Genomic DNA, 16,924 nt, shown 5'->3' on the forward strand with positions numbered 1-16,924 from the left:
ACTTCCTTAGTTCTTTGAATGTATTTATAAGAGCTGATTTAAAATCTCTGCCTAGTAAGTCAAATATCTAGGCTTCCTTGGGGACCATTTCTTTTGGCTGCTTCTTTTTTTTTCCCTATTTATGAACCAAACTTTCCTGTTTGTATCATAATTTTTCGTTAAAAGAATTTTTTATAATAATAATGTGTTAATCTTGGAATTCTCTCCTCTAGGCTTGTTGTTGTTGCTGTTTGTTGTTGTGTTGTTAATGCTGTTTTTTCAGTGATTTTCCTGGATTAATACTCTAAAGTCTCTATTCTCTATTGTGCATAGCCATTGAAGTCCCTACTCAAGTTAGCCTCATGGTCAGATATGATTGCATAGATGTTTCCTTAATGAGACATTAGAGATTAGGGTCTTTTCAGGTCTTTTGTGTGGAAACAGTGTTGCACATGTGTATGGCCTTCCAAATCTCCAGGAATGTGTCAGAGTTTTTCAAAGCTCATCTTTGAACATCTCGTTCACATTTTTCTTTTAAAATTTGTTCAGGGATCCCTGGGTGGCGCAGCGGTTTGGCGCCTGCCTTTGGCCCAGGGCGCGATCCTGGAGACCCGGGATCGAATCCCACGTCGGGCTCCCGGTGCATGGAGCCTGCTTCTCCCTCTGCCTGTGTCTCTGCGCCTCTCTCTCTCTCTCTCTGTGACTATCATAAATAAATAACAATAAAAAAAAAAAAAATTAAAATTTGTTCAATTTCTCACTAGCCCAAACTGATATAAAGAATTGCTAATGATTGTTTTTAACAAATGTTCCAGTTTGATAAGGCTGTCCATACAGAATAAGCTCTCAGTCTTGCCAAATAAAGATAAATACGGAGTATAGAGCTTGTCAGGAAGCTGCCAAACACATCAAATAGTGACAGTTCTCTGGGGATGAGGCTTTGGGGAGCTCCCAACCTATTCTGCCAGCCCATCCACTAGCTGCTAGGCTTTACATTTTCACAGCTAACCTACTTGCACAGCTCTTGGTTGTCAAGACTGTTTCAAGGCTAGGGAAAGGATTATAGGAATAGGGCAAATTAAAACACAGCAAAGTACACTATTCTTACTGATATTCAGTTCTTTTCTTGAAGAGATACTCTCAGATTCTTGCCTTTGGTTGATGTCCAGAGTCCTGAAAAAGTTTATTTTGACAAGATTTTTGCCAGTATTGTCTGATTTTTATGAAGGAGATTTTTGAGGTCCTTACTGTACCATTCTAGAAATGATTCTTCCCTACTCTATTACTTTAAAATCCAATGGTCTATCCTATACTTTGAATGTTCTTTTATTCATGCATGGCTTAGTAACATGCATTGGTCATCTGGAAAATACTGGTTTACCGAATTATGCAGATCTTCCCAATATTAACATACTTCATTATACAGTTTTTTTAAATCATACTTGTTAATATCACCAAAAAAGTTTTTAGTTTGTCAGGCTCACAGTCTTACAAGTCCTCTAAAGTTCCAATTTTCATTTAGAAGCTGAAATTTTTTTTTTTTAAAGATTTTATTTATTCATGACAGTCACAGAGAGAGAGAGAGAGAGAGGCAGAGACACAGGCAGAGGGAGAAGCAGGCTCCATGCACCGGGAGCCCGATGTGGGATTCGATCCCGGGTCTCCAGGATTGCGCCCTGGGCCAAAGGCAGGCGCCAAACCGCTGCGCCACCCAGGGATCCCATAGAAGCTGAAATTTTATCATTAGCCACAAATACTATCATTTTCCTAAAAGTGAGAAACCCACTTTATTTTCAAGAAAATGTTGGCTAAATTGAAAAGCCAAGTCTGAATAACCATAGTTTTAGTGCCACTGCTGACTACCCATGCTTTTTACAGTAGTATTTTGGGACCCCCAAGGGTCCTTGCACCACACTCTTGAGAACTACTGTGTGGAAGAATCAAATCTGGATTTCTAGACATTGTCTTTAAATATCCAAGTGACTGGTCCATGGTGAGAAGTGAACTTTAGCTTTAAGACTCATAATCAAGACAGGCTGGCAACTTATTTTTTAAATGAATATAGGGCAAGAGAGAAAAACTTGCCTAAATAAATCTGTAAAATAAGATAAAGTTGATAATAGTATGAAATTCTTCAAGTGTGAAATACAAAAAAATAGTCAAGAATACATTTGGGAAAGTTCACTGAAAACACTGCTTATAGTTCACGATACCAATCGTCTAGTACATAGACTAGATTGTGGATAATAAAGTAAATTTGAGGTTGTAACACAGTGATAAATGTAGCCTCATAAATATTACTTCAAGCTTCACTGGAATCAAACAAGTTTAAAGTATGAAAGGTCATACCCTATTCCAAAGAAACAAACCTAGGAGGGATGAAATAATTTATATTAAGAACTGTATACCACATTAGCAATGTTTGTTGCTAAGCATGTGAAGCAACATTTAGCTAGTAGGAGTATAAACTGGTATTACCACTTAAGAAAAAAATTAGCACTACTTGTGTGAGCACCTGGTGTTGTATGGAACAATGTGTGTTATACACGGCATGTTAACTAACTGGAATTTAAATTAAACTTAATAATAATAATGAAATTGCTACCTTTCAACATGGGGGAAAAGAAAAAAAAAGGAACAACTGAATATATTTTTAAAGAGTATTTAGGGGATCCCTGGGTGGCTCAATGGTTTAGCGCCTGCCGTTGGTCCAGGGTGTGATCCTGGAGTCCCGGGATCGACTCCCACATCGGGCTCACTGCATGGAGCCTGCTTCTCCCTCTGCCTCTCTCTCTCTCTCTCTCTCTCTCTCTCTCTCAGTGTCTCTCATGAATAAATAAATAAAATCTTAAAAAAAAAAAAAAAGAGTATTTAGAGCCTCAGATCCCCTGGTTGCCTCAGCTAGGTAGATGACTTCCATGTCGATTCTCACCCCAGCAGAAGTCTGGGGTTTTATTCCCTGGAAAGGTAGCTGAACTACAGAACCAGAGACCTAGCCTGATGCAAGTCCTAACCCTAATACCTAACCTCTAACCCCTAAACCTAACCCTATGTGGAAGTCTCTGAACTGCAAGACATCAGGAACATACCCTAACCCTGGCCCTAACTCTAACCCTATATTGGAGGTGGAGGGGAGTTGGTATGGGGTGTGTGTGTGTGTGTGTGTGTGTGTGTGTATTATAAGGAATGTTACTCTGCCATTAAAAAAACATAATCTTGCCATTTGCAATGACATGGATAGAGCTAGAGAGTATTATGGTAAGAGAAATAAGTGAGTCAGAAAAAGACAAATACCATGATTTCATATGTGGAACTTAAAAATAAAACAAAGGAGCAGAGGGTGGGGAAGAGAATGAGAAAGGTAAACCAAGAATCAGACTCTTAACTGCAGAGAACAAACTGATAGTGGCCAGACGGGAGGTGGATCAAGGGATAGGTGAAATAGGTAATGGGGAATTAAGGAGTATACTTGTGATAAGCACTAGGTGATGTATGGAAGTGTTGAGTTACTATATTGTACACTGAAAACAAATACTACACTATATGTTAACTAACTGGAATTTAAATAAAAACTTTTTAAAAATTGACACTATGTAGTACACTTAAAGATGCATGAATATATCCTTTGACTTTACAGTTCTACCTCTGGGTACGTAACTCCCAGAGGATGCTTATTAATGCTAATAAACATTAGCACTTGTGTGCATTAAGATGCCATGTTTATCATGGCAAAAAAAATGTATTTTTTGTGTCAGTCAAAAGAATGAAAAATATTTATGCTATAATCATACAATAGCATACTCTGTAGCAATGAAAACCAACTATACAGGGCAGCCCTGGTGGTGCAGCGGTTTAGCACCACCTGCAGCCCAGAGCGTGATCCTGGAGACCCTGGATCGAGTCCCACGTCGGGCTCTCTGCATGGAGCCTGCTTCTCCCTCTGCCTGTGTCTCTGCCTTTCTCTCTCTCTCTCTGCATCTCTATGAATAAATATATAATCTTTAAAAAATTTTTAAAAAAAAGAAAATCAACTATACAGCTTCATACTTAATCATGGATGTGTCTCAAAAAATCTATTTTAAAAAGCAAGTTATAGGGCAGCCTGGGTGGCTCAGCAGTTTAGCACCACCTCCAGCCCAGGGCGTGATCCTGGAGACCCAGGATCAAGTCCCGCATCAGGCTCCCTGAATGGAGGCTGCTTCTCCCTCTGTGTTTCTCCCTTCTGTGCCTCTGCCTTTCTCTCCCTCTCTCTCCCTCTCTCTCCCTCTCTCTCTCCCTCTCTCTCTCTCTCGAATAAAAAAATAAAATCTTTGAATTTGAAAAAATACAAGCAAGTCATAGAAAGATACATACAGTATGGTTTCATTTACATAAAAGTTAAAATAGGCATTACCAAATATGTTTTAGCATATTTGCATAAATGACAAAACTATAAAGGAAAAAAGGAATAATTTTATGAAGAAGATAATTCCACAGCGTAACTCCTATGTAATTTATCTGTGGTTTGCTTTAAAACTATGCATATCTAAAGATCAATGTTCTCTCTTGCCCATCTACAAAATAGGGATATAGATAAAGAACCTTGGTAATTCTTTCACTGAAGTAGTATGTTATACAAAATATAATAATCTTTTTTCTACATAAAAATACTTCATTGATAAATTTTTGTTATGAATTTGTGTGATATTCTTCATGAATCTTTATTCAGTTATATCTTAAGAGTAATTCCATTCTTAGAACAATATGTTTTGGGACGCCTGGGTGGCTCAGCAGTTGAGTGTCTGCCTTTGACTCAGGGTGTGATCCCAGAATCTGGGACCAAGTCCCACATCGGGTTCCTGCGAAGAGCCTGCTTCTCTCTCTGCCTATGTCTCTGCCTCTCTCTGTGTGTCTCTCATGAATAAATATATAAAACTTTAAAAAAAAAAAAAAAAACAGGGCAATCCCAGGTGGCTCAGCGGTTTAGCGCAGCCTTCAGCCCAGGCCCTGATCCTGAGGGCCAGGATCAAGTCCCATGTCAGACTCCCTACATGGAGCCTGCTTTTCCCTCTGCCTGTGTCTCTACCTCTCTCTCTCTCTCTCTCTCTTTCTGTGTCTCTCATGAATAAATAAATAAAATCTTGGAAAAAAAAAAGAACAATATGTCTTATCATGGTCACTGAAAGCCAATGGACTTCTAATGTTCTTAAAATATCAATCAAGTAATTATTATATCAATGAAATTAATTTAATTTCTTGCCTTTCATCCTGGAGGAAAATCATTTCTAACACATCATTAGACTATCTACATGTCTTTGTAACTTTTCCCTACTTTACCGGGGAGAACAGAATTTTTAATTCTGTGAAGTGTTCAAAGAATTTTTTGAGCATTTTATGATATGTTACTTGTTACTTGTTATGATACCCATTGCAGACAATGGTCTTTATACCCTATTTAATTAGTCTTGATATCTAAAGAGAATAAGTCATTGCATCAAGGTATGAGGAAAGTTCCAGAAATAAGGAACAATATATAAATTGGAGACAAACTTCACCATTGTAACTAGACTCTGCTAATTATGTTTTCCTTACCTGGAAAATAATGTATTCTCTAAGTCTAGGGCAAGAGAATAAATGTGATGGAGCTACTCATTGATATTTTTCATTCTATTATAATTGTTATGGGTAGATTTTATTCATTTTGATATTTACAGGGAAAATATAAACTATGCCTATCCATCCCAGAAGGGAAAAGCAATGCTAGAATCAACAGAAATGTCATAAATAAAACTCGAGTTCCATTTTGGGTAGAACCAAAAGTAGTAAAGAAAAATTGTGCTTAAAATATTTATATAATAAAGAAGATTAATAGTAGATCTTAGAAATATATAATAAGATTAATGAACTATATAAATGCAACTATCAAGTCATTTAAAATGTTTACCATTTAAAGCTAATTATATACATTTAAAGTGTTTCTACTAACAGGTTTTCTCTTGAATAGTTAACAGGTTTTTCTATTTATGGAAATGTTCTCTAGTGACTGCCATCTATTAACAATTACATATAAGAATGTTTTACTTTATTTGTAATAGATTTGCCTAAAATTTCAAATAATTCACTTACATTCCTAGTCTTAACTATTCCTTTTTCATTGCAGCCCTTTGGAGTAAATCAGCCTGGACCTTACATCATGTATACAACTGTGGATGCAAATGGATATCTGAAAAATGGTTCAGGTAAGACTAGATAAAATATCCGTAGTGCACAAAAACACCTTTAATCAATATATTGTCATGGATGACAAAAATTATCATCATGTTTTCACATGCTTTATAAAATCTTCACTTTTTCTGTTATAGTCTTTTGCACATCAGTAGATTACAAAAAGGTCCTCATGGCAAATATATTAACATTCATTCCTCATATATCCCTATTGTGATATAGCCAAATCATTATCCTGTGTTTCAGTTGAAGTAACAGAAAGATTGGGAGAAATTACCAGAGTTATCTTGAGCAAAGTGCGAAGTGGTAAAGTAGTTAACAAAGCTATTCTTAGAAGAAATAAAAATTAGGAATCCAATCTACAACCTAGACAAATTCTAGTTTTTTCATACATGAAACAGTAGCTTAAATGTTACATAGAGGTTTTTTAATAAATGATTATAAAGAAAAACTTGTAGTTATTATATATTTGAATAAATAATAAAAGGAAATGCAATCAAAACAAAAAAGAAATAAGACTAAACAAAGGATGCCTGCTTTTGATAGATGATAGCTGACTGAAATGCGGTCCAAGTCACAGTAAATACAACTGTTCTAATTTCAATTCTTTAAGTAAGAAAACGAACCCCAACATATTAATAGGCTTCTCTGAGACTCTTAGAGTCCTAACCATGAAGAAATATAAGCAAAATTGCTGTTACTCCTCCATTTTTATGCACAAAAGAAAGCTAAAAAAGAAAGAATTCATTATAGGCCATTCTTGTTTTATATAATACCTTACATAAATCAAATATACCACAGTGAGTTTCCTTTTTAGCTATTTGTACACATGTAAGACTCAATCATAATACTGCTTCAGTACAGAAACATTCCATAAAACAAAAGCAGTTTAATTAAATTCAAGGAGAAATTGACAAACACAACTAAAATCAAATACTTTAATATACCATTGTTAGTCAAGGAAACTTAAATAAGGTTATATAGACAATCTGAACAATTTATTTATGTTTTAATTCATATACATATCAAACTACAAAAAAGTTCTGGGACTGGCTGGTTTTATCTTGTATCAATTAATTACTTTTGAATTTTAGATATAGATAATTTCAGTGCTTATAGATAAGGTGTTCCAGACAGGAGAAGAAAGATGAAGTTACTTATTTAACGAAGTAAGCATAACTTAGGCAAGGCCAGCATACCTAAAACCAAAAGCTTAGCTCACTGGTCAATTATTAATGAAAAATGCTATCTAAAATACTAATAATTTTGGGCATGTGGGTGGCTCAGATGATTAAGCGTCTAACTTTGGCTCAGGTCATGATCCCAGGGTCCTGGGACCAAGTCCTGCATCGGCTCCCTGCTTGGCAGGGAGCTTGCTTCTCCCTCTGTTGCTCCCTCTGTTTGTGCTCACTCGCTCTCTCTGACAAATAAATCAAATCTTATTAAAAAAAATTAAATTAAAATATTAACAATTTTAATTCATCTGTATTTTGAAAGAATTGCTTACTTAGCATCAAATTGGTGATTATCTCAGAATACACTGATGGTTTAAAATGGGGGGAAAAATAAAATAAAATAAAATGGGGAAAAATCTCTTCATTATCATAACAATAGGTCAAAAAATTTTAAAGACCCATCTTCCTCTCTTTTTTCATACAATGATATATTTTGCAAATTTTTCCATGTCAGTTTATATAGGTAATTTATTTGGGGATCGTTTTGTATATTGATATAATAATTACTCTAGACATGCTGCTGGGTTTTTTTTTTTTCAATATAACAATATAACAGTAAAGATCTTTATACATATATTTTTATGCATTTAAATAATTCTTAATCCATGGGAAAAAAGCTAGAAGGATGTTCATCAAATTGTTAACATTTGGGACACCTGGGTGGTTCAGCAGTTGAGCCTCTGCCTTTGGCTCAGGGCGTGATCCCAGAGTCCTGGGATCGAGTCCCACATCGGGCTCCCTGCACGGAGCCTGCTTCTCCCTCTGCCTGTGTCTCTGCCTCTCTTTCTCTCTCGTAAATAAATAAATAAAATTAAAAAAAAAAAGTTTGCAAATTATTCAGCTGTTCAACTATTAGAAATCCTATCTGTGTAAATGTAAATGAGTCAGAGTCATATACTAGAAGAATCCAAAGAAAGAAAACCACAAATTGTAGGGTCAACAAAACAAAAGATTTGCCTCCTGAAATTCTATTCTCAAACTGATTTCTAGTACAGTATTATAGTCAATACAGATTCTAATACCAAGGGAAAAAACACATAATAGTTTTAGAAACAGAAAGTGGGAGAAGGAATATAATTCATCTCTTCTGTGGTCTTTGCTAGCAAATGTTTTGCCATTCCACAAGTTGTTGTAAAGGAATTTGATCAAAATCTCATTCATGGACAGCCCCTGTGGCGCAGTGGTTTCCCCGCCTGCAGCCCAGGGAGTGATCTGGAGACCCTGGATCGCATCCCACATCGGGCTTCCTGCATGGAGCCTGCTTCTCCCTCTGCCTGTGTCTCTGCATCTCTCTCGCTCTCTCTGAATGAATAAATAAATCTTTAAAAAAAAATCTCATTCATTACTCAGTAATACCATTGATGTATTCCTTTCTCATTGCCTCAGCTATTTTTTTTTTTTTAAGATTTTATTTACTCATGAGAGAGAGAGAGAGGCAGAAACACAGGCAGAGGGAGAAGCGAGCTCCCTGTGGGAAGCCCAATGAGGACTCAATCCCAGGACCCTGGGATCACACCCTAAGCCAAAGCCAGACACTCAACCACTGAGCCACCCAGATGCCCCTCATTGCCTCAGTCTTACTTAAGGACTTGACCATTTTCATTACCCATGTTTTCCTCCACCTCAGTTGTGCATAGTATAAACCACAGAAAGCTACTATGTACTGCAATAAAGGTTGAAATTCACAAATATATTATATACACAATGCCCATAATATAGGCAACAGTACACATTAAACTCAATGAAACAAAATTCTTGACATGATTTTCTTATGCATGCTTAAATAAAACATTGCCAATGCAAGGCATTATTTACTATAAGTTGAGTCTAAAATTATAATACAGTACCATTTGAAAAACACTAGATTCTGCATCTCCTTAATTTTTCACCATTTCTTAAATTCATTAGAAATACAGTATCAGGTAAAATCAACTAAGGGAACTTAAAGACGAGATGAACCGACTTAATTACAAATAGAGCAATTTACTCATAGGTATTTGCTTCCTTACACTAGCTCCATCTGACACAAATTCTAAAATGTTATTCTGTCGTGTGCTTTTTCTGTTATTAACCTGGACTTTCTAGACCATGAAAACAATAGGAGAATTAGAGGCTACAAAAAAACAAATATGTGATAAAGAACAATAATTAGATTGTACCTACTTAACATAATACCTCATAGCTCCCCATACTACTCCCACAAAGACCTAAGTCATGGATTCGTATTTTCTCATCTTTCCATAACCTCTGACATTACTCACTGCAAATTTAGATTACACTTATCTGAACAGTTTGTTCTCAATAACATCAGAGATTAACTTCTATAGAATGTTGAAATCTCTTAAGAAATCTTACAGAAATTCATCTTTCTAAAGCAGAAGTCTTTTTATATCCCTAAATACCTTCCTACTGCCTGAGAATCAAGGACTTCCATAACTGAACCTTAAATTACCTACCAGCCTTCTCTTTCCCCTATCCCCTTTATGTATCCTACACATATTCAGCTTGGTGTCCAGTATATAGCTTTTTCCACTTCTAATATCAATGCCTTTGTTCGCTCTTTCAGTCTTCACCTCTTCTCCATATTTTAGACACTGTCCCATCAGACTTTCACTAACCCTACTTCAAAAACTGGAAATAAACTTTCTTCCCACCAAATGTCAGTAGAACTTTATTGTATACCTCTCTTATGATACCTACCACACTCTACCTTGTAGCAATAGTTATATCTCTTGTTTTATCTCCTTGAAACAACAGACTCATTGAGGACTGGTTCTTTATCTAGTTTTTGTCTTTATGTACTTTGTCCATCCTAGGACACCCAAGTGTTGATTGAAATGATTACTAAGACCAGTAATAAGGATTTCTATTTCTTTAAAAAAAAAAAAAAAAAAAAGAATCAAGACAAAAAAGCCTAACCAAAAGTAGATCATGGTGACAGTTCATAACTGGTTGTAAACAGATTTCTTAATCTAATATAAAGTAGTATAAACTTCATAATAACTGAATTAAAAATAATAAGTCTGTGGATGTTTATTATTATAAAGCCCCTGCTTTGTGCTGGGCACTTTTGTAGACTCACTGCATGTTATCTCATTGAATTTCACAATACCCTTGAATGGCAGCTCTTATTCTACACCAGAAGATACTAAGGCTCTGAAAGCTCAAGTAATTTAGCTATGTCAGTCAGCTATTAACTGTAGACCTGAACTTAAACTCAAGAACACTCTCTAACTACAAAACCTACACATTCTTTTTTTTTAAGTTTATTTATATAATCTCTACACCAACATGAGGCTCAAACTCAAAACCCTGAGATCAAGAGCCTTTGTGCTATTCCAACTGAGCCAGCCAGGCACCCCTAAAACCTATACATTCTTAATAGTACTACCCTATGTTTAAATGTCATCTTTAAATGCCCTATGTTTAAAAAGCTTAGGGTATCCTAAAAAGAGGAAATTATTCCTAACAATTCTTGTTTCATTTCTATTTAAAACATGGTACCTGTGTAAAGTGAAATGATGACTAAACTTAACAAATTGTTGTTTTAAAATTTTTCTTTTTGGGATCCCTGGGTGGCGCAGTGGTTTGGCGCCTGCCTTTGGCCTGGGGCGCGATCCTGGAGACCTGGGATCGAATCCCACATCAGGCTCCCGGTGCATGGAGCCTGCTTCTCCCTCTGCCTGTGTCTCTGCCTCTCTCTCTCTCTCTCTCTCTCTCTCTCTGTGACTATCATAAATAAATAAAATTTAAAAAAAAATAAATAAATAAATAAAATAAAATAAAATTTTTCTTTTTTATTCCTTTAGGTTTAAGACTTTTGTACTTAATGATTTTTTTTTTTTTTTTTTTTTTGGTAGTGATTTCAAAAACAGCATTTGGATAATGGGTACATCCCTTGGCTTTCTGGGAGGTTGCTGATCCCCTTTCTTTATTCTCTAGTTGAGTGATAGGAAAAGATTCTACTGACCCAGTGGTTCTAACACACGGTATTTGTTCCTGAGGGACATCGTCATTCTCTTTTTTTGTCCTTAGGACTTGAGGGTACTCCTAAGTAATAATAATAGCCAACAGTGATCAGTACTTACTCTGGTCAGGCACTGTGCAGAGTATTGTATGTACATGGATGTCCTCATTTATAATATTAGGTGTAAAATTTCCTGTCAGCTGTACATATTGCATAAAGTTTTTGAAATTTAAATACATGAGGATTTAAAAAGCACTCTACTATTATAATAGTACATATAATGATACATAAAGCAGAGGAAATTTCTTAGTAAAGCAAGGAAAAATTATGATCCTGGTATTCTACTCTTGCATTTCTTTTTTCCATGATTTAATGAACATAGATTTCCATTTTCCTGAGATATTCAGAAGAAAATAATAGATATACCCTAAAACTTCTAGTCTAACATTCTTCATTTAAGACCAAAGAAATTACATTTTGAACAGTTAAGACTACAATTAAATTGAAGTATTTTAATTAAGTAATTAAAATGTATGAACAGATTATTTTATTAAATGTATCATTTTGACTATATTACTTTTGGTATCCTTAAATATTTTTTTTAAGATTTCATTTATTCATGAGAGATACAGAGAGAGAGAGAGAGGCAGAAACACAGGCAGAGGAAAAGTAGGCTCCATGCAGGGAGCCCAATGTGGGACTCAATCCTGGGACCCCAGGATCACGCCCTGGGCCGAAGGCACACATGCAACCGCTGAGCCATCCAAGCATCCTGGTATTCTTAAATCTTTTCCATTTAAGCAGAAATACTTTTAAAAGTTTTCCAGTAATACATAGTAAGGGCAGTTTTATTGTACAAAGTAGAAATAACAGTTTAGTTATATTCGAACTTTAGAAACATAACACTCACTCATGGGCTGAACACTAAGAACCAAATAGTATGCCCTGCCAAATGTTTTTATGTGGCTATTGTTATTCCTTTATAATAAAGTAGGTAAGGGGAAGTGCTTATTCTTTAATCAATAAATAGTTTAGAATTTCTTTTTGTGGCACCTGAATAATTTAATAGATGAGATGGAATGGGTGTTCATTATTAAAGGTTAAATTATCTTTTTCACTTCAGAAGGTATCATTTAATACACTCAAGTACTTTCAGGAAGGAGACGCTTATGGTCTTAAGGACTTTTTAGAATTGAAAACAGAAAGAAAATCATTCCATAACATTGGCAGATTCAGGCTTAGTTCTCAGATTCAAGAATGAAATATTAAGAACAAAAAAGGATACAGATTCAAACATTGTAATGATTTTTTTGTAATGTCTGGTATTGCTTCACAAGCTAATTGATATTCTTTAATGTTCTTCTAGCATTAATTCTTCTCACACTCTACCCTGTGAGTGAGTACTTATTTCAAAGGCTGTTATGCAGTTGCAACTATTAAATGAAATATAATAGGAAAGCACTTAGATACAGGTATTGCCCCAGGCAGAAATCTTAAATCATGTGGCAGTACTCAACAACAGAAACAAAAACAATTCAAAAATGGACTAAAACTAGTATAGATAATTCTCAAAAAAAGATATACCAATGATTAGTATAATACATGAAAAAGGAGCACCTGAGTAGCTCAGTCGGTTAAGCATACAACTCTTGGTTTCAGCTCAGGTCATGAGAGTGAGCCCCACATCAGGCTTCCTGCTCAGTGCAGAGTCTGCTTGAGATTCTCTCTTTCTTTCCCTCTGTTTCCCCACCCCCCGATTCAAACACGCACTCTGTCTCAGATAAATATTTTTTTAAAAATACATGAAAAAATGTTCAGTATCACTAATCACTACAGAAAAAAAATAAAAACCACAATGAGATTCTAACTCACACTTAGTGGGATGGCTACTAACTAGTTAAAAAAAAAAAGTAACAAGTGTTTTCAAGGATACAGAGAAATTAGAACCCTGTATACTACTGATGTACTATAGGCTGAACATTTATATTCCCCCCAAACTCCTAAATTGAATTCCTGATGTCCAACGTATTAGAAGGTGGAGCCTCTGGAACATGATTAACTCATGAGGGCAGAGTCTTCATGAATGGGATTTGTGCCCTTTATAAAAAAGGCCCTGGAGAGTTCCCTCCCCCCTTCCCTCTATGTGAGGACACAGCAAGAAAGCTCTGGCCTAAACCAGGAAGCAGTATCTCACCAGAACACAACATCTCACTCTCAACCATGTCGTGATTTGCATGATAAATTCTTGGTCACCTTCTCCATGGAGTAAACTTTGTGGAAGTGTGGTCCCTCCTCCTTGCCTGGTGCCTTAGTCATATAACCTCCAAAGGGGTGCTACAGATTCCAGGGCTACTAATAACCCTCACAAGAAACTTCTTGTCTTTTGTGCCTCCAAAAATGTTTTACTTGTGTCTTCCTGAACTTGAAGGGGGAAAATGGGCTTAAGGTCTGTCAATGGGCTTGAGAAAGAATTTTGTATTAACATTGCTGCACATCTGCATTAAATACTGTGATAAAACCCTTTCTTTACAATATTTAAAATAAAAAAAAAAACTTCTTAATCTGGGGCTTCCTTGCCTCCAGAATGGTAAGAAATAAATTCCTGTTGTTTATGGGCTACCCAGCCTATGGTGTTTTGTTATAGCAGTCTGAGCAGACTAATACACGGCAGTTATGTAAATGGTACAGCCGCTATGTGAAGCAGAAGACAGTTCTCATAAAATTAAATAGAATTTACTATGTGATCCAGCAGTCTCACTTCTCAGTATATACCCAAAAGAATTTAAAGTAAGGTCTCCAAAATATATTTCTTTTTTTTTTTTTTAAACTACAACAGCTTCAGGTGGTTTCTTTTTTTTTTTTTTTTTTTTAATTTATGATAGTCACACACAGAGAGAGAGAGAGGCAGAGAGAGAGGCAGAGACACAGGCAGAGGGAGAAGCAGGCTCCATGCACCGGGAGCCCAACGTGGGATTCAATCCTGGGACTCCAGGATCGCGCCTCTGGGCCAAAGGCAAGCGCTAAACCGCTGCACCACCCAGGGATCCCCCACCAAAATATATTTCTAAATCCATGTTCACAGTAGCCAAAAGGTAGCAGGACCCACGTGTCCATTCACAGAGAAGGAGAATTCTGAGGAAAATGGCAGAAAAGGGGGATCCTAGGCTCTACACCTCCTAAGGATACAACTAGATAACCCCCACATCAGAGCAAATAACCCAAAAGATAACCTAAGACAGGCAGAACAGACTCTCCACAGATAAATGTAAAGAAGTCGTCACATTGAAGAGGGCAGGAAGGACAGAGATATGATCAGGAGCTGAGCAGAACTGCCAGACTGTCTGTTGGAGACAGTAAGGAAAGAGACCCTCAAACCGAGCGCCCCAGGCATGGTGAACCCACACAGGGAAGAGTAATCCCCATAACATAAGGCTTTGAAAACCAGAGGGGCATAATTTCACAAATTCTTATAGTCAGCAGGACTTAACATCTGGAAATTTAAAAATCAGCCAGTTCAGCTCTAGGAGAGCCAGAAGGGTGATGGGAAATTAAGTCTCCCTTGAAGAGAGAGTACAAACACTCCAAGGACATATATCATAGAAGAAAGTTTGGGTAAATGGGAGGGAGGTTTACTAATCTCAGAGCTTGAGCTGGAGGGGCAGGGGTCATTGGGAGATGGGAGACTCCTCCAGGGACAAGAGCTGGTGGACACCATTTCCCCAGCCTAGATACATGGACATCCATGCAAACAGCGAAGTACCAACATACTGCACTTAGATTGTTAAAAGCATGCCCCATCCCAAAGTTCTCCTGTGGACCCACCCCCTCCAATACACCCTTGCACAGAATCCATCCAAAGTGATGCCACAAGTCTGGCAGTGTGCAAGCAGCCACAACAGGAGCCAGCACCACTCTAAAGTGGCTCCTACGCCTTGTATTCCTCTCTAAAATAAATAAGTAAATTTTTTAAAAGATTTTATTTATTTATTCATGAGAGACACAGAGAGAGAGGCAGAGACATGGGCAGAGGGAGAAGCAGGCTCCATGCGAGGGTCTCAGTGTGGGACTCGATCCCAGAACTCCAGGATCACGCCCCAAGCCAAAGGCAGGCGCTCAACCGCTGAGCCACCCAGGCATACCAAAATAACTAAGTAAATCTTAAAAAGGAAGTGGATGCCTGGGTGGCTCAGTTGGTTGACATTTGACTCTTGGTTTTGGCTCAAGTTATGATCTCAGGGTTATGGGATTAAGCCCCACATGGAGCCTATGCACTTACTACAAAATCTGCTTTAGATACATTTCCTCTGTCCCTCCCCCTGCTCATGTACTCTCTCTGTCTCTCTCTCTCTAACATAAATAAATAAATCTTAAAGTGACTCCTACCCCTGGGAAGAAAGATAACCACACACACCAGTCCAACTGCAGCCCCAGCAGTGGGCTGGGGGCAGACAGCTGGTCTGGCTCTCTCCCTTGAGGCAAAGGAAACAAAAGCAAAAATAAACTGTTGGGACTATATCAAAATAAAAAGCTGCACAGCAAAGGAAACAATCAATAAAACTGAAAGACAACCTACTGAATGGGAGAAGATATTTGCAAATGACTACTCCAATAAAGAGAGTGTCCAAAATACGTAAAAACCTTAAACAACTGAACTTGCAAAGAATAATAATAATAATCCAATTTAAAAATGGGTAGAAGGGATGCCTGGGTGGGTCAGCGGTTAAGCATTTGCCTTCAGCCCAGGGTGTAATCCTAGAGTCCCAAGATCAAGTCCCATGTTGGGCTCCCTGCATGGAGCCTGCTTCTCTCTCTGCCTTCTCTGCCTCTCTTTGTGTGTATCTCATGAATAAATAAATAAAATCTAAAAAAAAAAAATATCTCCACACTTTCTACCTTCTTTGATTGTGGCCTCTTTTCTCCCTTTAGTTGTGAAGTTTGTTCTGTCAGTCTTCGGGTTGATTTCTCAGTTGTTTTTTTTTTTTTTTTTTTCATGATAGGCACACAGTGAGAGAGAGAGGCAGAGACACAGGCAGAGGGAGAAGCAGGCTCCATGCACCGGGAGCCTGACGTGGGATTCGATCCCGGATCTCCAGGATCGCGCCCTGGGCCAAAGGCAGGCGCCAAACCGCTGCGCCACCCAGGGATCCCGATTTCTCAGTTTTGTATATATTTTTACTTACTAAAATTGCATTCAAAGTATTGTGCCAAGCCCCTTGATGAGGATGCAAAAGTAAACAACAGAAGAGCTAGTGATCATGTCAGAAAAGATAATAACACGATCACTTATAAGACGAATTAAAATATATTGAGCACCCTTGAGGCACCTGGCTGGCTCATGTGGTAGAGCATGCAACTCTTGATCTTAGGGTTGTGGATCTAAGCCCCACTTTGGGTGTAGATTACTTTAAAAATATATTGAGCACCCCTGTGAAATAAATGCAGAGGATTTTTTTTTTTTTTTTTTTTTTCTGATTTATAGCTTGACTGATAGAGTATTTCACAGGTCCTCAGCTTATTCCACCATGGTGGGTTTGGCTCT

The 16,924-nt window shown here is 37.2% G+C and overlaps 1 protein-coding gene and 1 long non-coding RNA gene across 24 annotated transcripts in view; one reads left to right on the forward strand and one right to left on the reverse strand.

The window, feature by feature from the left end:
* The window catches only part of ITFG1 (integrin alpha FG-GAP repeat containing 1), a 291,396-nt gene that overhangs the window by 242,533 nt on the left and 31,939 nt on the right, over positions 1 to 16,924 (forward strand). For all 3 annotated transcript variants that reach the window (XM_025448125.3, XM_025448124.3, XM_025448123.3), the window contains exon 14: positions 6,119 to 6,197. In XM_025448125.3, coding sequence (XP_025303910.1) covers positions 6,119 to 6,197 — 79 coding nt within the window. The remainder of the gene's footprint in view (positions 1 to 6,118; positions 6,198 to 16,924) is intronic.
* LOC112660561 (uncharacterized) overlaps positions 1 to 16,924 on the reverse strand; it is a 90,987-nt gene that overhangs the window by 6,142 nt on the left and 67,921 nt on the right. For 3 of the 21 annotated variants that reach the window (XR_007404343.1, XR_003137057.3, XR_003137059.3), the window contains one exon: positions 11,507 to 11,585. The exons of 16 other annotated variants lie outside the window; for them this stretch is intronic. This is a non-coding gene — a long non-coding RNA (uncharacterized LOC112660561). Of the gene's footprint in view, positions 1 to 1,087; positions 1,153 to 11,506; positions 11,586 to 16,924 lie in introns of all 21 variants that reach the window. 2 more of the 21 variants (XR_003137054.3, XR_003137056.2) reach the window with 1 other exon arrangement.

The sequence above is a fragment of the Canis lupus genome, chromosome 2 (genome assembly GCF_003254725.2).
Source record: "Canis lupus dingo isolate Sandy chromosome 2, ASM325472v2, whole genome shotgun sequence".
NCBI classification, from domain to species: domain Eukaryota; kingdom Metazoa; phylum Chordata; class Mammalia; order Carnivora; family Canidae; genus Canis; species Canis lupus.